The sequence below is a fragment of the Eubalaena glacialis genome, chromosome 3, assembly GCF_028564815.1.
Source record: "Eubalaena glacialis isolate mEubGla1 chromosome 3, mEubGla1.1.hap2.+ XY, whole genome shotgun sequence".
NCBI classification, from domain to species: domain Eukaryota; kingdom Metazoa; phylum Chordata; class Mammalia; order Artiodactyla; family Balaenidae; genus Eubalaena; species Eubalaena glacialis.
In genome coordinates this window covers 157587204-157609419 of record NC_083718.1, presented here as the reverse complement: position 1 = coordinate 157609419, position 22216 = coordinate 157587204, and the positions used below count along the sequence as shown (strand labels likewise).

At 40.1% G+C, this 22216-nt stretch overlaps 2 protein-coding genes across 4 annotated transcripts in view; both read right to left on the bottom strand.

Annotated features, from left to right (window-relative positions):
* Window positions 1–22216, bottom strand: part of TESK2 (testis associated actin remodelling kinase 2) — a 131116-nt gene that overhangs the window by 30983 nt on the left and 77917 nt on the right. For all 3 annotated transcript variants that reach the window (XM_061184301.1, XM_061184303.1, XM_061184302.1), the window contains one exon: window positions 8655–8703. In XM_061184301.1, coding sequence (XP_061040284.1) covers window positions 8655–8703 — 49 coding nt within the window. The remainder of the gene's footprint in view (window positions 1–8654; window positions 8704–22216) is intronic.
* On the bottom strand, window positions 4467–5666 carry LOC133088626 (solute carrier family 25 member 3-like). Its single transcript, XM_061186641.1, has one exon. The coding sequence runs from the start codon at window positions 5625–5627 to the stop codon at window positions 4845–4847; it is 783 nt and encodes a 260-aa protein (XP_061042624.1). The 5' UTR covers window positions 5628–5666; the 3' UTR covers window positions 4467–4844.

The window sequence follows — 22216 nt, the reverse complement described above, 5'->3', positions numbered from 1 at the left end:
TTGACTCAATCCCAGCTCCACTACTTAGCTAAGAGACCTCAGATAAATTAATTTCTCTCTGAGCCTCAGATTTCTCACCTGTAAAATGGGGAAAATAGCGCATATTCCATGGGATTGTACGCTAATTTATCCCCACCCCCACCGCCAAGGGAGAGGCTTAGCAGGACCTGGCACACTGAAATAAGAAAAACGACTTAATGATTTTCATTATTATTACTCGGGAAGTAATACAGCAGTTGAAAAACGCCTCCTTCTAAATCAATAAAATATTTTCTAGTGAAAAAGCTGATAAACAGAAACAGGAATGTGCAGAAGGAAGGTATCATTCAGAGTACTCCCTGGAATCCCAAAGCTGTATGAAGTTATCTCCACTTGGAGATAACTTGAACTTGAACAGGTTCAAACTCAACCTGTTCAAAACTGACCTCTTGATCATTTCCCATCTTGTACCTCCTGTAGTCTTCCCCATCTCCATTAACAGCAACTCTATCCTTCAGATGCTCAGGCCAAAAACTTTGGTTATCCTTGAGTTATTTCATCTTCTCAAACCTCTCACCGAATGCATCAGGAAAGCCTGTTTTCTCTACTTTCAAAATAGATCCAGAATCACAAGGTCCACTGCTACCACTCTGGTCCAAGTTACCATCACCTCTCATTTTTTTTGGCATAGTCTCTATTTATTGCATGGACTCTGTTGCAATAGTCTCTCTTAACTAGTCTTCCTGCTTTCAACCTTGCCTCCTTTTCAGTCTATTCACCACACAGTAGCCAGGGTGATTCTGTTAAAAGGTAAGTCAAAACATGTCACAACTCTACTCAAAAACCTCCAAAGACTTCTCAATTCATCCTGAGTAAAAGCTGAAACTCTTACAATGGTCTGTAAGACACTATGTGCTCTGGCCCATATTTCCTCTCTGACCTTCATCTACTACTATTCTTTTTTACTCCCTCTGCTGCGGCCACATCACCGCCTTTGGAGTTCTGCGACCACATTCAGCACCAGGCATTTCTGCCTCTATGTCTTCGCACTTACTGTTCCCACTGCCTAGAACACTCTTCCCCCAGATATTCACATAGCTAGCTCCATTACCTCCTTAATTTTTGTCTCTTATGTGATACTTCCCCTATCCACATATTCAAAATTGCAAACCCCACAGCACATAACACCATATATATTACAATTTGTTTTCCTGTTTAATCTAACTCCTCTGCCCACCCCCTGCTCATTACAATGTAATTTCCATGAGGGTAGAGATCATTATTTGTTCATTATTATATTCCCAGTACCTGGAATAGTGCTGGACACATAGTGAGAACCAGTAAATTTTTTTTTTTTTTTGAATGACTAAATGAGCTAGAGGCAAGCTAGCAAGTCAGGAGAAAACTTCTTTAAGAATAAAGTAAACTAAATGAACTCTTCTATTATTTGTGGGTTAAACTGCCAACCGCAAATTCTTATTTCTCAAATGTCTTAGGGAGTTACTAAAAATAAGGGCAGAAAACATGTACCACAATTTATTTAGAGATTTTTTTATTACTAAATGACCAAACCAAAAAGTTAAACAAAAGCTACTTTTTTCAAAAGTAAAGAAGATGCCAACATGCATTAATAGGAATGCTTTAGCTATTTTTACAAGTATAAATGAAATAAACTTCTAATCGTGAAAGGACTTGAGATGTAACATTTCACACTATTTTTGACTTCTGGCTCTTTCCACTGGAGTTAATTCAGCTTTCTTATATATACTATGGGCCCAGCCACACAGGGCATTATACAGACCCTATTTAAGAGACTGAGTTCCACTAGAGGGATTTGACATAACTTGAAAAGTGGAAGGGAGAAGAGAGACAAGGGCATCCCAGGTCCTGGAAGGCATATCTAAGGCCAGCACGTGTAGAAGACAGCAAAAAAACCCACCCAACTAAAGGGAGCGATTTGAATTCTGAAATCCGATTAGAGAGAGTCTAGAATGCTAAACAGAAGTTTTTAAACAGAAGCATCACATTATCAAAGTATGCCTAATGAAGATTACTCATGTAGTAGCATATCAAATTGAAGCAAAGACATATTAGGGACAGGAAAAGCAGCCACATGCTTGAAAGATACGGTATGGGTATGCTGCCAAAGTTAACCCAAGGCAGGCACCAGACAACTTTGCATTTGGCTCAAGGTAAATAAGGCCAGGAGAATACTCTGTACTGGGTCACACAAAAGCAAGAAAAGCAGCAGGCAAAACTAATGGCAATATCACTGCACACCAAGAAACTGGAATCGGGGTCTGGCTGCTCATTTTTATAAATAATGCATGAGTTTGGTCACTGAACCCACAGAGTTTCCTTTCATTGTAAGCTCTCTGATTATATAAGGCTTCTTACAAGTCTGACAGAAACCGACACAGAAACAACACATATCAACCCACATAAACAAGGAGTTTCCAAAGTAACTCTTCTTTAAGAAAGAAGGTGTAGAGTTGGGGTGGAAATGGTGAGTGAGAAGAGGATGAGGGCTATGTGAATTAAAAAATTCTCTTCAGCCACCTGCAGGGCTGACCATTCCCTCATGAGGGAAGAGCATTTCTTTCAGTACCAAGTATCTACCTGGCTGAGGTGACTTTGCTGCAAAGAGGCCAAGCAATTGCTCTGTTTATAGCTAAGTGGTTCTCATTGCCACAGTGGAAAAAAGAAGTTTCTCCATGGCAGAAATGGCAAGAAAGACCCCAAAACATCCTACCCGCCAAGCAATTCTTTTGCTGACTCCCTGGACCAGAGTATTGTCACTTGAGGACCCTGCCCCATAACCTTATACCCTACTCATCCCCCAAATTCCCAATCTTCTAGGCACTAAGAGGTTCTGCACAAAAAGGTTCCCCAAACTGTTTGATTATGAGGATATTTCCCTCTTTGTGCTTTTCTTAACAAACTAAAAAACAAGAATAAAAACAAAACAACAACAAAAACAAAAACAAAGCACAAAAAAACATTATGAGATGTCGTATAATCTGTCTGGAAGCATCTCTCTCTCCTCTCTTTGACAGCCCCCCCCCCCATCTTGACTATAGAAGAGAAAACATATAGCATGTAAGTTGGTGGCAGCCACTTTTTGATTATGAATGACAGCCAACCTTAGGGTGAAGCTGACAATGTAAGCACAGAACAAAGAGATGGAAAGAGGTGGGGGGGGTCCTCTGGATAACATCTATTTAGCTGTTGAATTAAACCAACCCCTAACCTAATAAACTGCTGGAATTCCAGTATACATGTCCGTTTGTTGTTTAAGGCCATTTAACTATTTTCTGTTGCTTGTACCCAAATACATTCTAATATATCCAGTAACCAGAAAACAGCTTTCCCAAATAACCCAAAATATACAAAGTTAGTCAGAATCGAATTCTACAAATACTACACATGCTACACATACAAGAACCTGTGCTCAGCACTATGGGGAATACATACGTGAATTAAGGACATCATGTTGTAATGGAAACAGTACAGGCTATGAAGTCAGATGAACCTGGATCTAAATCCTACTTTGGGGAAATCATTTAATTTCTCTAAGCCTTAGTTTTTTCATCTATAAAACAGAGGAAATAGGACTGTAGAATTGTGAGAATTATAGCTAATATATAAAACACCGAGCATAGCACTTAGCCCATAGTGGCTGTTTAGTAACTGGTAGTTATGATTTTTAAAATGAGAGCAAGTCTTTACCCTCAAGTAGGGTAGAAAAGACAAATAATTATGATGTGCTGACTGGGATATTTATAGGGTATGGGAAATTGCAAACAAAGGTTCCAATTCTTCACCCCTTACTGAATCAATGTCCTTTGACATGTAACTTTGCAGTATGCTCCCAGTGTGGACTCGGGCATGTGACTTGCTTTGTCCAACGGGATGTTAGCCAAGCAAACTTGAACATAAGCAGAATCATGAAAAGCACTTGTACAAATGGGCTGGCATACTCTTGCTATTCTGGTTTCATCTTAAAAAGGACATGTCCAGGTTAGCCCACTCGTCCCAGAAGAGAATGAGAAACAGCTGGAGCAAAGTGCCCCACAAAGCCCAGCCTAGAGCAGACCACCAGCTGACCTGCAGATGCATGAGTGAGCACAAGTGAGAGCAGCAGAACTGCCCAACTGGGCCCAGCTCAGCTTAGCTGAACCTGCAGAGGTATCAGAAATAAATGTTTATTGTTGCATGGTTTTGTGGCTGGATATTATACAGCAATAGCTAACTGACCATACGGTTATATTTTCTGTCTTTAAAAACCAAAGATTTCCACTTCCTTGATATTTGTGACCAAATGAAAGATAAGGTTAGGTCTTCTGAGTCAAAGACACACTTTTAGATTCTTTTTTTTTTTTTTTTTCATGAACAGTTGGGTTTATTTCAACAGCAAGTTTGAAACTTTTGCTTCTGGCAAGAGTACTACAGTAGTTATATTAGGAATAGACAATTTCCTACACTGTCAAATATATAAAAGTTCCTTCTGCATTTTCCTCAACACTGATCAACAAGCAGATTCAGTCCACATTTGCTTTCAACTACTGAGTGTACCCAAGCTTCTTCTTCAGAGATTCTGGCATCTCAGGTGGAGGAGGGCGAGGGAGCCTGAAGTAGACCTTCATGGAGTCATAGATGAACCACTGCAGCGCAGTCAGAGTACCGATCATGATGATACGGGCAAAGAGTCCCTTCCATACACCTCTAAATCCAAGTCTCTGGAGGACCAGAGACGCACTGCTACCCTTCTCTTTATTCAACACAGACACCACAGAATCAGCAGGGTGAGAAACAATGGCACAGAAGACTCCAGCTATGTAACCTGCCACAAATGTGACAACCAGCTACTCTGGCTTTGAACATTCACTTTGGGGTTTGGGAACCACAAACTTGTACAATGCTTCAACAGTACGTTCAAAGCAGGCGAACTTCATCATGGTGTATGGTATCTGTCTCATCCAGAGAGGAGCAACCCCCTTGTAGAATGCCTTTAAGCCTTCTTCCTTACACATTTTGGGAGCTGCATCCCTCAAAGTGTTAGCATAGCCTGGTTGGGTTTGAATTCGAACCTTAGCAGCTTCCACAGGAGCCAGAGCAATGTCAGCAAAGAATTCAGCACTGGCAGAGGCAGCCAAATATAGTGATGTGAGCCAGAGATAGGCATTCTCCTCTCCAAGCACATTGCTATACAAAACTTTGAAGACTTCATAAAAGCCAAATTTGCAGAGCCCTTGCATAGAGTAGCCAATGAAAGTCGGAGCCCATCCTTTGGCCAAACCACGAACACCATCTTCTTTGAGTGTAATTGAGAATCCATTAAATATGCCCTTGTACTTTTGTGGGTCCACCTGCATACGGCATTTCACTAAATCCAGAGGAACAACAGCAGTGTGTGTCAGACCACAACTTAAGACCCCACCAAAGCCACACAGTGCGTAAAACTTCGCAGAGCCATATTCACAACTGTACTCTTCCACAGCGGCGGCTGCCAGCTTGCGGGAGCAGCGGGGTGGGCCCGGGGGCCCGGCGGGGTTGCTGCGGGGGCCCGCAAGACCATCTTGCACCAGCTGCAGGTGGGGCGCGTTGAAGGGGTTCACCCGTGCCAAGTGCGCCACGGACGAGAACATCTTCTCCCTAAGATGGCGAACACACCACCGCTCCCTCCGAAAGGCTGGGGCTCACAGAGCTAGGTTCTTAATTCAACTTATTAAACTCAAAAGGTTCTACACCTAACCTTTTTTTTTTTTTTAAAGGAACATTTATTTATTTTATTTTTTTTTGGCTGCGTTGGGTCCTTGTTGCTGCGCAGGCTTTCTCCAGTTGTGGTGAGTGGGGACTACTCTTTGTTGCAGCGCGCGGGCTTCTCATTGTGGTGGCTTCTCATTGCGAAGCATGGGCTCTAGGCGTGCGGGGTTCAGTAGTTGTGGCATGCGGGCTCAGTAGTTGTGACACACGGGCTTAGCTGCTCCGCGGCACGTGGTATCTCCCCAGACCAGGGATCAAACCCGTGTCCCCTGCATTGGCAGGCGGATTCTTAACCACTGCGGCACCAGGGAAGTCCCTCTACCTGATATCAACTTCTTTCTCTTTAACAAATACTCATTTGCTTAAAAACTTAGAAGTCTATCCGTACTATAGGTAGTTTAAAAAAACACACCTAAATGTCTTACTGTTCCAAGTTCAATTAATGTCTACAATTACAATGAAGACTTGTGGAAATGGTTGAAGCCCAGAAAAGTCTATATCACCATTGTATATGAGAAATATTCTTCTTAATAATATCAATACTTTATAGGCATTAATAAGAGCTATGCTTGTCTACTGTAATTATTGGCAAACTATTTTAAGAGAAATAAGGAATGGTGCTCACATTACTGTGGAGGGCAGGCATTCTGCCAACCAAGAAATATTTACTAAATATCATCCAAGTTCCAAGCAGTATGCTTGATGTTATTAGTAATTTATTTTTATGATTCTTAGTGAAACCAATAGCTGTGCTGTCAAGTCAAATTATAAGGCAATTAAACCTAGGCGTCTCCAGAAATCTATGGCATGATGGCCTTTGCTGATCCCCTTCTGAAAACAAGCAAGAACATTTGGATATTTGGGCTTCACGGCCTTCAGCCTATTAACATCATAATAAAGATTATTAATATCATAAACTATATCAATATCTCATTAATGATACTGGAAATATACTCACAAAGCACTTCCTATATGTTGTATATGGCTATAAACAAGCTAATAAGCAACAGAAAATATTATTTAAGTGCAACATGGCCAAAAGAATGTTGCATTATGATCATACATTTCTGCCATTTCTACTACACCCACTTTTAAACTTGAGACATGATCAAAGATTTCAAAGCATGTTCTTCTTTGTCAGTAAAACCGACGCACAAGCCCTTCCAATGAACTCACATTTCAGAAAACAGTGATATAAACAGAGAGTGCAACAAACACTTTTACAAGTGTTTATTAGTTTATTAGTGCCAGAGCTTTGGTGGATAGAAGGCTTGAGAGGAGAGAGTTTTGTCTTTGAGGAATTTATAGACTTACTTCTGAGAAAAGAAATACACAGAAAATGTTTCTTGATCCAGGATGCTGGTTATGGGTGTGTTCATTTGTGAAAACCTAGTGAGATGCACACTTTTCATGTGTGCTTTTCTGTTATGTTATACTTTGTAAAATTTTTTAAAAATTTAATGACATTAACAGCAGCACAGAACTAAGTACCAAATGAAAAATACAATTCAAGGAGCTCAGGAGGGACTAGTCATCGTTAATAAAAGCTGTAATAGTTAAAATGTATTAAGCAATCACTACATGCCAGATACTGTGTTAAATAAGCGTTTTACATTTCATCCTCACAATATCACTGTGAGGTCATGATCTAACCAACAGTTATTTGCCACAGTTACATAATTACTCCTTCCTCCTTGAAACCCCTTCCTTTCCATTCCAGGCCAACACACCCCTGGGTTTTCTTCCTATCTCCCTAGCTACTCTTCGATCTGCCTTTTACCCCAGACTTTTAGAATTCAAATACTTTAGGGCCCAGCTATAGTCCTCTTCCCTATCTAGATTCCCTGGGATAGGTACTACTATCATTATTCCCGTTTTACAAGTGAAAACATTGCAGCACAGGGAGATTCAAACCTAGGCAATCAATACTACAGAGCCCATGCTCTTCACTACCTCACTAACCCACTTTCTTTGGTCTTCCATACAAGAGGCAGGACACAGCTACACACATTTCACATTCCGGTATCCTCAGTAATTGAGAAAAAAGACATAGGGTAAGGCACACGGGACCCTCCTTGATAAGATATTAATGATTAATACCAGGTACCAAGCCAGCAGGAAACCAATGCTCTTGCAAATTCTGTTAAACAATTTTCCTTCCTAAATTTCTTCACTTTGTATTTTGGTACTTCTCAAGGAGAAATGTGAAAACATTCTAGAACATAGATTCTCAAATCTAGATGCTCATTAGAATAATCTGAAGAGCTTTCAAGAATACATATGGGCCCTCTGAAGACCTACTAAACCTAGAGTATTCCAGGAATCTGTGTTTCTAAGAAGCACCCAAGCAAATTCTGAAGTTGGTAACCCAGTACCTGAATTTGGGAAGCCTTTGTTCCAGAGAGAATTCTCTGGTCCTCAGAGGCTGAGTAATGACTACCACATATTTACCTGCCTATAAGAGGCTGAAAATGAAATGAGAATAAAGATGTAAATTCTCCAAGGAGTAGTTTCCTTCAATCAGGAGACTAGAGCAGCAACAGTGGAATTTTAGATCAGGACACCACAAATTTCTGGGTAGCCTGGGAATTTGTTGCCATGATAGAGTTTGCAGCCAGGTGATGCCATCCTTTAGTTTAGGAGGGGGTCATCTGGGCAGCAAGAACCAATATAATATTTGAGCACTCATTCCCCGAGAACTCACCACGTGTTATTAGGGAATCCAAGAGTATTAATAGATATGGCCATTGTCCCCAGGCTACAGAAGAAAACATTGTTAACATGCCATTTTTGCATAACCATAAATGCACACATATTTTGCATACATATGCAAGTAACAATTACAGTGGAACCATACATGCTGAAACTAAGGCAAAGAAGTCACTTCAACACGCTCATTGAAGTCTTACCTCTGTGAGTGCATGCAATTGTCCTTGATGTACACACACACCCATGAACCTACAAAACGAAACAGATTTTTTTTTAAACAAATGAAAAGGACATGAACATAACTAGTGTAGTTGCACATGCGAGACAATCCAATACCTGTGAAGTCTACTGGGTTCCTGTATAACAGCGGTCCCCAACCTTTTTGCCACCAGGAACGGGTTTCGTGGAAGACAATTTTCCCGGGAAGGGGGTGGGGTGGGGTGGGGAGGGGGGGAATGGTTCAGGTGGTAATGCGAGCAATGGGGAGTATTGGGCCGCGGCAGATGAAGCTTGGATCGCTCGCCTGCCGTTCACCTCCTGCTGTGCAGTTCCTAACAGGCCGCAGACTGGTGCTGGTCCTCGGCCCGTGGGTTGGGGACCCCTGCTGTATAACAAACCTTGATAGCACTCCTGTAACTTTCTAAGTTTATCATGAAACATCTGGTTGCGGCAAGACCTAGTGGTAAAAAGCAATGGTAGAAGAGGGAGGGGAGCAAGCCTTTAAAAACAGCATGGTATAATGGAACAAGCACCAAACTGGAAGCAAAGAAACCTGGTGCTGGTTTAGCTCTGCCATTATCTGACTACGTGCTCACACACACAGAAAGGTCACTAACCCTATGGGGCTCAGTTTCCTCACCTAGAAAGTAAGTAGGTTGAACTACCCAATCTGACGGTCTGTAATTTACAAACAACAAACTGGGGTTGGGAGCACCCGCACTGGCTGGATGACAAAGGGCTAACTTCCTTGACATAAAAAGAACTCTTCTAAATATGTAATTTTAAAAAGAACCCAGTAGAAAAATAAGCAAAAGGTACGTGTATAACTCACACGAAAATAATAAAGGGCTAATAATATCAAAATGTACTTTAATTCTCTCATAATTAGAGAGATGTACACTAAAACAGGAGATACTACCTTTTAAATCTATCAATGAACAAAGGTTAAGAATGATAATGCTTGGCGAATTCCCTGGTGGTCCAGTGGTTAGGTTGAGTCCCTGGTCAGGGAACTAGGACCCCGTAAGCCGCGCGGCACAGCCAAAAAAAAAAAAGAATGCTAATGCTCAGTGTTGTCCAGAAGGTAAGGAAACTGGGATAGGAAACACTGTTGAGCTCTTGGCACAACTTTTTCAAAGGGTAATTAATTGATCACATCTAGCAAAAATTTTAATTGCTCCAACAATTCCACCTCTAGAATTTATCTTACAAATATACTCAATTTGGATGAGCAAAAATTCACATAAAAGGACATCTACTTCACCGGTGTATGTGAATCTAAATACCCACCAATAAAAACTTGTTAAATATTTATGGTATAGGGCTTCTCTGGTGGCGCAGTGTTTAAGAATCCCCCTGCCAATGCAGGGGACACAGGTTTGAGCCCTGGTCCAGAAAGATCCCACATGCCGCGGAGCAACTAAGCCCGTGTGCCACAACTACTGAGACTGTGCTCTAGAGCCCGTGGGCCACAACTTCTGAGCCCACGCACCACAACTACTAAAGCCCACACGCCTAGAGCCCGTGCTCCACAGCAAGAGAAGCCACAGCAATGAGAAGCCCGCGCACCGCAACAAAGAGTAGCCCCTGCTCGCCCCAACTAGAGACAGCCCACGCACAGCAACGAAGACCCAACACAGCCAAAAATAAATAAATATTTTTTAAAATTTATGGTTTTATTCATAGATTGGAATACTATATAGCATTAAAAAGAATGAAGTAAACTTTATGCACTGACATGAGAACATACCCAAAATATACCATTAAATGAAAACATCGAGCTTTAAAATCCCATTTGTGTAAAAAAAATTTTGTATATTAATAGAAAATGTCTAGAAGCATTAATAATAAATGGTACTGAGAGAGAAAAGGGTGATTTTTATTTTTTAGTGCACATACTTATATCATATTTGAAGTTTTTTCAACCAACAGGCTACATTTATATATAAAAATAATTTTTAAATAAAAATCATAAATCAATTATTATGACATGATGATTATAAAGTAGGAGAAAATAAATGACATAAAGTCAGTGACACTTGGGGCTTGGGTTGTCAAGAAGGAAGTCTCATTAACAATACCCACAGGTCCCCAGTAAGTTCTAGTTTAGAAGGGCAAAGGAAAGGGAAGAGACTGACTAAAGTAAGAGTGAAGGCACAGCAGTAACTGTGCTGTAAAGGACCATAAAGTTCCAGGAAGGCAGAGTCCAGGTCATATTCTTCCCTGTGCTCAAGCACCTCACAGTGCCTAGCAAATAGTTTGCTCACTCAGTAAATAATTGTTGAGTGAAAAGAAAGTGAGGGAGAATGCCTGGTCGCTGTAACATCACAGCAGAGTTTTAAAGACGTGCTGCTTCAACCAAAATTACTAACGTGGAAATTTCAGAGTTTCTCCAAGAGGTGGTTTCTGGACCACTGGTTTTCTCTAAGTGCATCCAGAGACACGGTGGGGACTTGAGAAAGGAAAGAACCCAAGGAAATATCTAGGTAGTACGGAAAATAGGATGCAGGTTCCAATGACTAGCTGAAACTTACCTCTGGCTTGGGAATAAATAGGAAGCAAAATAACAGAGTAGTTAAAAGAGCTTTGAAGTTAGATGGTGTGGGTTCAAATCCCACCTCCACTCTTTACTAGGCAAGCATTAGTTTCCCTCTCTGTAAAATAGGATAATAGTGTCCACAACGTAAGGTTGTTGGAAAGACTGAATGAAATAATGAATGTAAAGTTCATAGCACAGTGACTGGTACATAGTAAGAGTTCAAAAAATGTAAGCCATTTTCATAATTATAACTTAGAAGTGGACCAGGTAAGAATCCAATTTGGTCACAGGTGGCTGGGCAGAAGCTGGTTTCTACGTATGCCTACTCTCCCCTCCATTCCCCATCCTTCGTCCCTACCTCCATCCCCTGCTTTGTAAAAGTGGGACATTTAACTTTATTCATCTGTCAGTTTCTTTACTATGTATCTCACTACCTAATACAGAAGAGAATGAGGGGGGCTTCCCTGGTGGCGCAGTGGTTAAGAATCCACCTGCCAATGCAGGGGACACGGGTTCGAGCCCTGGTCCCGGAAGATCCCACATGCCGCGGAGCAGCTGGGCCCGTGAGCCACAATTACTGAGCCTGCACGTCTGGAGCCTGTGCTCCGCAACAAGAGAGGCCGCGATGGTGAGAGGCCCGCACACTGCGATGAAGAGTGGCCCCCACTTGCCACAACTGCAGAAAGCCCTCGCACAGAAACGAAGACCCAACACAGCCAAAAATAAATAAATAAATAAAATTTAAAAAAAAAAAAGAGAGAATGAGGGGAGGAATGTGGGACAGGTAAAAGTCTAAAGAATAATGAACGTAAGTAACACAGAGTGCTGGAAGACTGAATCTGGACTCCTGAATGTTTCTGGCCAGCACAGTATAGCGTCTATAAGCTATGCAGATAGAGCATCTGAGAGTTTCAGTTAACATCAGAAACTAGTTGGGTAAAAGATAGGAAGCTGTACTAGAGCAAAGGAAATCCAGGCAAGATAAATGAGAAAACAATCAATCTAGGGGAGATGCAGTTGTAGAGGTATCTTCTTTTTTCTTATTAAAGACATTTTATTTTATTTTATTTTTTTGGTAATAACATTTTTATTGAAGTACAGTTGATTTACAATGTTGTATTACTTTCAGATGTACAGTAAAGTGATTCATATATATATATACTTTTTCAGATTTGTTTCCCTTATAGTTTATTACAAAATACTAAGTATAGTTCCCTGCGCCATATAGTAGGTCCTTCTTGGTTTTCTATTTTATATTTAGTAGTGTGTACATATTAATCCCAAACTCCTAATTTATCCTTCCCCCACACCCTTCTCTTTTGGTAATCATAAGATTATTTTCTATGTCTGTGGGTCTATTTCTATTTTTGTATATAAGTTCATTTGTATCATTTTTTTTCACATTCCACATATAAGCGATATCATATGACATTTGTCTTTCTCTGTCTTCATTTAGTATGATAATCTCTAGGTCCATCCATGTTGCTACAAATGGCATTATTTCATTCTTTTTTACGGCTGAGTAATATTCCATTGTGTATATATACCACATCTTCTTTATTGTAGAGGTATCTTAAAAATAGGTCACTGTTCTCTAAGTGTTCGCACAACTCCCCAATCACTGAAATTATGAGAGTCAGTATTCCATTCATTTATTCAACAACTATTTATTGAATGGCCACTAATTGTAAGGCATTAGGGACAGGACAGTGAATAAAACAAAGTCCCTTCTCTCACAGAATTTTCATTCTAGGGGTAATTCTGTTGGAAAGCAATTGTAATAAAAGGTTAAGTGGGTGTTTTGCAGAATGTGGTTAAATTGTATGCATAAATAGCGTTTCTAGGGACCTCCTTGGTGGCGTAGTGGTTAAGAATCTGCCTGCCAATGCAGGGGTGACGGGTTCGATCCCTGGTCCAGGAAGATCCCACATGCTGCGGAGCAGCTAAGCCCATGCGCCACAACTACTGAGCCTGCGCTCTAGAGCCCATGTGCTGCAACTACTGAGCCCACACACCGCAACTACTAAAGCCTGCGCACTCCAGGGCCCGCATGCCACGACTACTGAGCCCACGTGTTGCAACCACTGAAGCCTGCACGCCTAGAACCCATGCTCCACAACAAGAGAAGCCACCGCAATGAGAAGCCTGTGCACTGCAACAAAGAGTAGCCCCCACTCGCCACAACTAGAGAAAGCCCACGCGCAGCAACGAAGACCCAATGCAGCCAAAAATAAATAAAATTTTTTTAAAAATAGCTGTTTCTAGTGAACCTCTTACAGAAATGATGCTTCTCTGAGATTAAATGGTATTCCTACCTAAGGATAATTCTATTCTCATTACTCCTCCATAGCAAAAAGAGGTAAAGTAAAATACAATAAGCTACGTTTCTTACTTCACTACAGCTTTCTAAACTATAATGGGCACTAACAGGGGTTAATAACTATGGCCTACTACTCGTTTTCATAAAGTTTTATTGGAACAGACATGGTATTTTCTATGGCTGCTTTTGTGCTATAACAGCAGAGTTGAATAGTTGTGACAGAGACTGTATGGCTTGCAAAGACTAAAACATTTACTATCTAGTCCTTTACAGAAAGAGTTTGCTCACCTTTGCACTAGAGCATAGAAATCTATCCATATCCACCTAGGGGAACTTAAACAAGTTACTTAACCTTTATAAATCTCCATTTCCTTATCTGAAAAAAATGGACCTGAAAATAACACTACCTTAAAGGATTGTTAGGAGGATTAAATGGATATTTCAGGGACAATGTTCAGCAATGTCTAGCCTATGATCAAATAAAGGTTAATTGTTTTTTATTTTGTTATTATTAATAATTCTAAATAATGCCATCCCTTACATGGCTATTAGCGTTACCTTTTCAAAACACACAATATGTCATTTCCTTCTTTATAAACCTTCAATGGTTCCCTTCTGCCTATAGAATAAGGTCAAAATTCCTTACCACAGCACTTGAAACCTTCCATGATTTGCTCTAGCTTATCTTTGGAAGCTCACACTTTCCCATGAGCCTTATTCTTCACCCATCTCTCCCTTTCCTCTGGTTCTATCCTACAAATATATTTAAATTTACCCATCTTAAAAAATGCTTCCCTTGTCCCTCTCCCTAAAATATGATCCTAATACACTCTTTGCACTTGTAACCAAACTTTAAGGTTACATACACTATCTACATATCTTTAACCTTCCTTCGTTTCTAAATTCATTATAACCTGCCTTCTGCCCACATTACTCTTTTGTAACTTTCCTTACTGTGGAAGATTCAGAGTTTTATTTATCTCTGTATTTCTAGCACCTAGTATAGTACCTTGCACACAGTAAGGAAGCTCTCAGTAAAGATTTGTTGAAAGGCATGAATGATTTTTATGACCTGGAAACTTAAGTTAAAGCTCCTCCCTGAGCTGGAAGACTTCATTTACTTACTGAAAATTATCCTTCTAGGATCAGCTAAAATTTCATCTTCTCTACAACGATCTCCAGGATGCCCTCAGTAAACATTAGTACTCTTTCTCTCTCTTCCTGCCCCCCAGTACTGCTAACATCCTTCTTTGAAAGATTGCTCATTAGCATAAGTGAAGTAGTCCAGGGTGTGGAGTCAGACTACTTGGATTTGAATCCTGGCTCTGCCACTTACTGATGACCTCTCTGTATTTCAGGGTTTTCCACATGCAAAGTGGGAATGTTAATATTACCTAACCTATATGGTTATTGTGAAGATAAAATGAGACAACTTGAGCTCCTGGAACATAGTAAGCACTAGAGAATGTTAGCTATTCTTCTCTTAACCTTTCTGACTTTTTCTCCAGACTGGAATATAAGAAAGGTTTTTAAGAGTACAGATCTCATCTAATTTATTTCTATATACAGTGCCTGACATACAATGCTTTGCACGTAAGATGCTAAACAAGCATTTCTTGAATGAAAAAGCAGTAAGCACCAAATTAGCTTCACAATGTAAACTCGTTCTATAAGAAAGAACATTCAGAGGCAGGTACAAGGCTGGAAAGCCGAGAGGTGTTTACTTTATTTAATCAAATATTTATATAGAAGCTAGGCAATAGGATTCTACTAGCAAAACAATGGCTACATTCTAAAGTTATGGATCTCCTAGAAGCTGAAAGTATTTGGTTTGGGTGTGATACACCCTTGCTTCCCTTCCCCCCAGATCCACTGTCACTATGACCACATCATCCACAGAGATGTCACAGACGACACATTCAGGCAGGCACTGGCTTCATGTGACAGTCTTCCCCACTTCCTACTCACATCGCCACATCACAGTGGTGTCGCACAATTCTACCGTTATGTGAAACTTTTCTGCCAGACCTCCTCAACCTCACTTCTTTTCCAGCACCACACTTCCTACTCACACTTCCTACTCTCATCACCACATCACAGTGGTGTCGCACAATTCTACCTCTATGTGAAACTTTTCTGCCAGGCCTCCTCACCCTCACTTCCTCTCCACCACCACCATGTCGAAAATGGTGTTACAGAGCTGGCAAGCTGAGACAGGCATTAGCTTTATATTGGAAGAAGAGTTTGAGCAGAGTTAATCATTCCAGTTGCTATAAACAGAATATACTTTAAAAGGGAAATATTACTCTTCCTTAACAGGGAAGTGATTTATGCCTAGAAAAGCATTTAATATCAACAACAAGTTTTTACTGAAATTTTTATTGCTTCTTTAATCAAAATCTAAACTGTGGCTGAAGCTTAAAATCACTTTTGGTAAGAGACAGGATCTAAAAAAAGTTACATTCTGATTGATTCTTATTCTCCACTACCACCACCCAAAATCATGCAAGATAAAATTACTTAGCTGGGGAAGGGAGCACTTTCTTAATGGATATGCTTGAGAGTGAGTGATTGATTACTCAACTTTGTTATTTTTAATTTCATATTACACACACATTCACGTTGCTTTTGATTTTTTAGACCAGTGCTTCCTAAATTTTAATGTGGAAACAGATCACCTAGAAATCATGTAAACTGCAGACTTAGATTCTATAGGTCAGGGGGGACTTGAAATTCTGAATTTCTAAAAAGCTCCCAGGTGATGCTAATGCTGCTTGGTCTATGGACTTATATGTTGAGTGGCAAGGCTCAGTGTAGACCAAGGATAACTAGCTGATCACTACTCTAAAGTTAGTAAGACTACAACAGGAAACTCCCAACTCTGATACTACTGGTAAACTAGACTTTGACCAGAGACTTTGGCTCCCTCTAAGTAGAAGTATTTTTGACCGAGCATGCTTCTGAATCACCAAGGCACTCCATCAACACCACACTGCTACAGCATCATCATTTTCTACCTTTAACTGTTTTATAATATGCCTTATATCTCCCCTACTAGACTATAAGCTTCTTAATAGCATTCTCTTGCCTGGCATATGACAGTATATAAACACTTGCTGGATAATTTAAAACACAACTCGGACCACCCAAAAATTACTGAATGCCACTGTGTGCCAGGCACTGGTAATGATCATAATAATTATGATAACAACTAACTCAAAGCGCGTTTACCATTGTTCTAAGCACTTTATGTTATATTCATCGTTGTAATAAATTTATTTATTTATTTATTTTTGGCTGTGTTGGGTCTTTGTTGCTGCACATGGGCTTTCTCTAGCTGCGGCGAGCGGTGGCTACTCTTTGCCTCGGTGTGCTGTCTTCTCATTGCGGTGGCTTCTCTTGCTGTGGAGCACGGGCTCTAGGTGCGCGGACTTCAGTAGTTGTGGCACACAGGCTCAGTAGTTGTGGCACACGGGCTTAGTTGCTCCGTGGCACGTGGGATCTTCCCGGACCAGGGTTCGAACCCGTGTCCCCTGCATTGGCAGGCATATTCTTAACCACTGTGCCACCAGTTAAGTCCTACGTTGTATTCATTTAATTCTCACGATAACCCAATGAAGTAACACTTTTATTAACCTAATCATATAGATGAAGACACAGGCTCAGAGAAATTAAGTAACTTGCCCAAAGTCATAACAGCTAATAAGTGGCACAGCCAGGAGTCAAACCTAAACAGTGGGTTCCAAAGTCTGTGCTCTCTCTCTTTTTTTTTTTGGCCGCACCACGTGTCATGCGGGATCTTAGTTCCCCAAACGGGGCAAACCCGCACCCTGCAATGGAAGCGCGGAGTTTTAACCACTGGACCACTAGGGAATTCCCAAAGTCTGTGCTCTTTTTTTTTTTCCCAAAGTCTGTGCTCTTAACCACAATGTTATATTACCTCTCCATATAGTTATAAAAAGGATATAAAAATGATTAAGACAAAACCCCTCCACTTAAGAAGCTATTGGCTACTCAAAAAATTGTTGTGGCAGCTCACAGCCCCTGATCAAAGTCCAAATTCTTTAGCGTGTTATTCAAGAGTCTGAATGATCTGACCCTAACCTCTCTTACCTTATCTATTACATCGACCTGCATTCTCTACATTTCAGTTATATAACCTGCCTCTCCTAAATATGTCCTGAATTCTCCCACTTCCACTTTCATTTTGTTGCTAGAATGAGTCCACCTTTCTAATCAAAATTAATCTTTCTCTTCCCTATACACTCATATCACTCCATTTAAACTTCTATTGTAACACTTATCAGGCCTGCCTTCTACATGTTTTAGCTATGTCCACCTCTTCCACTCAATCAGAGGATTCTTGAAGGCAGGGATGTTATGTATGGAAGGGAATGGTTACTTGTTCACTTCCTTTTTCCTCCTGAAGTAGACTACATTTCCTAGTTGGTTAAGACCATAACACTAAGTTCTGGCCAGCGGTATAGGGGCAGAAGGGATGATTTCCAGGCCTGTCCCATTAAAAACCTCAACACTGTCCTCCATACTTTCTTCCTTCATCTGCCAGCAGATGCAGAAGACCCAGTAGAGGAAACTGAGGCCCTGTCCTAGGTTAAAAAGAGCTCCCCTTCAACCTCCACGCAACATGCATTGGACTGGAACATGAGTAAGAAACAAGCTTTTGTGTCTCTATATATACTTTAAACACTGCCTTGTTCATAGTTACTGCTCAGTAAATATTTACTGAATTCAATTAAAAGTTAAAATTCTTATTCCAAGGCAGGACCTTTCAAGGCCCTACTATTAGCCAGCAGTCTCCAAAACTGGGGAATGAGCAAGACTGAAGTATGGAAAGAAAATTAGAATTTTTACTTTTTTTTAATATGAAAAAGAGAAATTAAGTTTTACTAATATTTAATAAGGGTTGATCGTAGCACCTGGGGATGTGCTCAAAAATGTTTTCCTAATGGGATACTATGGTAGACAGAAGATATCCAAAGATGTCCATGTCCTAATCCCTAGAACCTGTGAATATGTTATGTTAGTAGGCAAGTAGAATAAATTAAACTGCAGATGGAATTAAGACTGCTAATCAGCTCACTTTAAATTAGGGAGATCATCCTGGATTAGCAAAGTGGGTGCAATGTAATCACAAGAGGTATTCAAAGGTGGAAGAGGGAGGCAGAAGAGTCAGTATCAGAGGGATACAATGTGAAAAAGACTCAACTGGTCTTGGCTGGCTTTGAAGATGGAAGGGGACTACAAGCCAAGGAATGCAAAACAGACTCTAGAAGCTGAAAAAAGTAAGAAAATAGATTCTCCCCTAGAGCCTCCAGAAAGGAACATAGCCCTCCTTGAATTTAGCCCAGTAAGACCCATCAGACTTCTGACCTACAGAACTGTAAGATAATACTTTTGTGTTGTTTTAAGCCATTAGGTTTGTGGCAATTTGCTACAGCAGCCATAGAAAACTAATAATAGATACATAATCAAAAAAATTTATGGGTCACTATTCTATGTTATAATGCTCACAGATCTATGATAGACTTTGGGATTTGACTCTTTCTAAACAAGCATAAGGAAAATAATAATGTTATTATGTTCCTTCGTGGCATTTACATCCAGTGGGTCAAATATTTATTGAACTCTCAGTTATGTATAAAGCTCAGAGTTAAACATTAAAGTTTAAATGTTATCCCTTCTCAAAAGTTTATTACCTAAACAGAAGAATGAGGGAGAGGTGTGATTACAGTCTAAAACACATCTATCTATCCTCATTCTGAAAAACAAAACACTGACACTACTATCAGACTTGGACCTCTTCAATTCTGCGTAACAGGACCTAGTAAGAGGTCTGTGGCCATTGTATCAAAGCTGTCAAGAAAATTACTACTTATTGCTCACCTACAATATACCTGGAAACTGTGCTAGGTGTTTTATAGGTACTACCTGAGATGAAATTACCCCCATTTTAACATCTAGGAAAATGAGGTTCAGAGTATTTAAGTGACTTGACAAAGATTAGAGGAGGTACTCGAATCTGGATCTATTAGGCTCCAAAGCCTATGCTTTGTTCTGTGACAATCAGTATGGAAGAAAAAGGCCAGTGGTTCAATAATAATTTCATTTTTGATTCATAAAAAACTATCTATCTGTAAACTAATGAAAATCTTACTGGTTAGTTTTATAAGCCTTTCTACTGCCAACTTTGAGCAATAAAAGCACCATCCATATTGTAAGAGTTCTTCTGACCTGTACTGGTCTTTCCAGAAAAATGTCTGACTCCAAAGTTTGGTAAAAAAACAATTAAGGGGCTTCCCTGGTGGCGCAGTGGTTGAGAATCTGCCTGCCAATGCAGGGGACATGGGTTCGAGCCCTGGTCTGGGAAGATCCCACATGCCGCGGAGCAACTGGGCCCGTGAGCCACAACTACTGAGCCTGCGCGTCTGGAGCCTGTGCTCCACAACAAGAGAGGCCGCGATAGTGAGAGGCCCGCGCACCACGATGAAGAGTGGCCCCCGTTTGCCACAACTAGAGAAAGCCCTCGCACAGAAATGAAGACCCAACATAGCCAAAAATAAATAAATTAATTAATTTAAAAAAAAAAAAAAAATTAAGAGGCCTGAAATAAACCTATAGTAAAACATTAAAATGTGGGGCTTCCCTGGGGGCGCAGTGGGTGAGAATCCGCCTGCCAATGCAGGGGACACAGGTTCGAGCCCTGGTCCGGGAAGATCCCACGTGTCACGGAGCAACTAAACCCGTGCACCACAACTACGGAGCCTGCGCTTTAGAGCCCGCGAGCCACAACTACTGAGCCCGTGTGCTACAACTAATGAAGCCCGCGCACCTAGAGCCCGTGCTCTGCAACAAGAGAAGCCACCGCAATGAGAAGCCTGTGCACCACAACGAAGAGTAGTCCCTGCTCGCCATAACTAGAGAAAGCCTGCACGCAGCAACGAAGACCCAACGCAGCCATAAATAAATAAATTAATTAATTAATTAATTAAAAGATAATAATAAAAAAATAAAATGAACTGCTTTGTATTTTACTCCCAAATAAAGCAAAGATACCAACGCTCTCTTAGACTAGAAAAAATTACCAATAACCAAAAAGGAGAAGAGAGGGAAATGGCTCAGAACTCAAGTCCCAAAAGAGCTATGAATTTAGATCCATAAAAAAAGGAGTACTATCCTTGGGTAAGGCTTGCTGCAGTTCAAACGTGTTTTAGCGGTATTACATCATGGAAAACTGGTTGTGCGAGGTCATAGATACGAAAACTCATAAGGAAAACTCAGCTGAACAGACATTAACCACCAGAGCCTCGCATCAGGTGACACTAAGCAGAGCTGGTTCAGTCTGGCTTTCTCTTTTCTCTCCATGGTTTTTATAGTCCAATTTTAAGATAGCTAAAGGCAGAATAAACATTCCACAGCCATCACTAGATCATGTCAATAGCACTATATATAATAACAAAAGGACAAATCAAGTTCATGGTCAAATTTTACTTTTTCTTAGTGAAACAATACAAATATCTAAAAAGTTTAAATTAGATCTGCTTGCTTATAAATATTAAACCAGTTTAATAAATATAAAAATATCCTAGATTTCTGAGAGAAAAATATCCTCTATCTTGAATAACAACTGAAAGTAAAATGAGACTAAGAATGAACTCATTCTGTATTTTCTTTATTTCATAGAAAATTTTAAACCACATTGCTCAAAGCTGCCATGCAAGCAGCAAAATACCAAGTCTCCTGACAAAGGCAGAACTATTAATACATATATGTGCAGTGACTTTAAATGTTCCCAAAATGCTTTTTTTTTTAAATCCAGGAAGTTCAGAAGAGAACTAAAATCCACAAACCCAAGTATATAGATTGTCTCCCCAAGCACTGAAAAAGCTTCTTCCCCCTTCCCAAATTTATCCTTTAGTCTACAATTACTCATAAACTCACACCAAAATAGCAAAATATAAACACAAACTTCAAATTCTGTGAGCATACTTCTGAAACACTCTCCCAATGATTTATTTCTTCCCCAATTCAATCCAGCAAGCATGTATCAAGTAAATACTAAGTGCAAGGTTTGTACTCTCCATAGATTAACAGAACACTTAAATTTTTTTTTTACGGCCTGTCACATATATACTAAGCACAGTGCCTGGCTGAGGATCAAGTGGGGGCCATAGAAATAAACATGATGGTTCCTTCTTTAAGGAGTTCACAAATAATGATAATAGTAGATAACATTTACTGAGCACTTATAATGTGTCAGACACTGTTCTAAATACTTTATAGGAATTACCTCATTTAATCCTTATGAAGACATTATGTAATAGGTACTATTACTATCTCTGTTTTACAGATAATAAAACTGAAGACAGATTAAGTGGCTTCCCCCAGGTCACACAACTAGCAAACGGCAGTCAGGACTGGATCCTTAACTCTTTTTTTTTGCTTAACACGTTATCTGTTTATTGTTGTTTGGATCCTTAACTCTTAAGCTTTATGCTATACAGCCTTATTATATGATGCTTCAGATGATTATAATAATAGCAGCATCAATAATAAAAATAATAGCTAAGATTTAGTGCCTTGCATTGTGATAAGTTCTTTTTTTAAAAAATAAATTTATTTACTTTACTTTTGACTGCGTCGGGTCTTCGTTGCTGCGCGCAGGC

Coding starts and splice junctions, on each gene's coding strand:
- LOC133088626 (XM_061186641.1), bottom strand. CDS start 5,627: ATGTTCTCGTCCGTGGCGCACTTGGCACGGGTGAACCCCTTCAACGCG.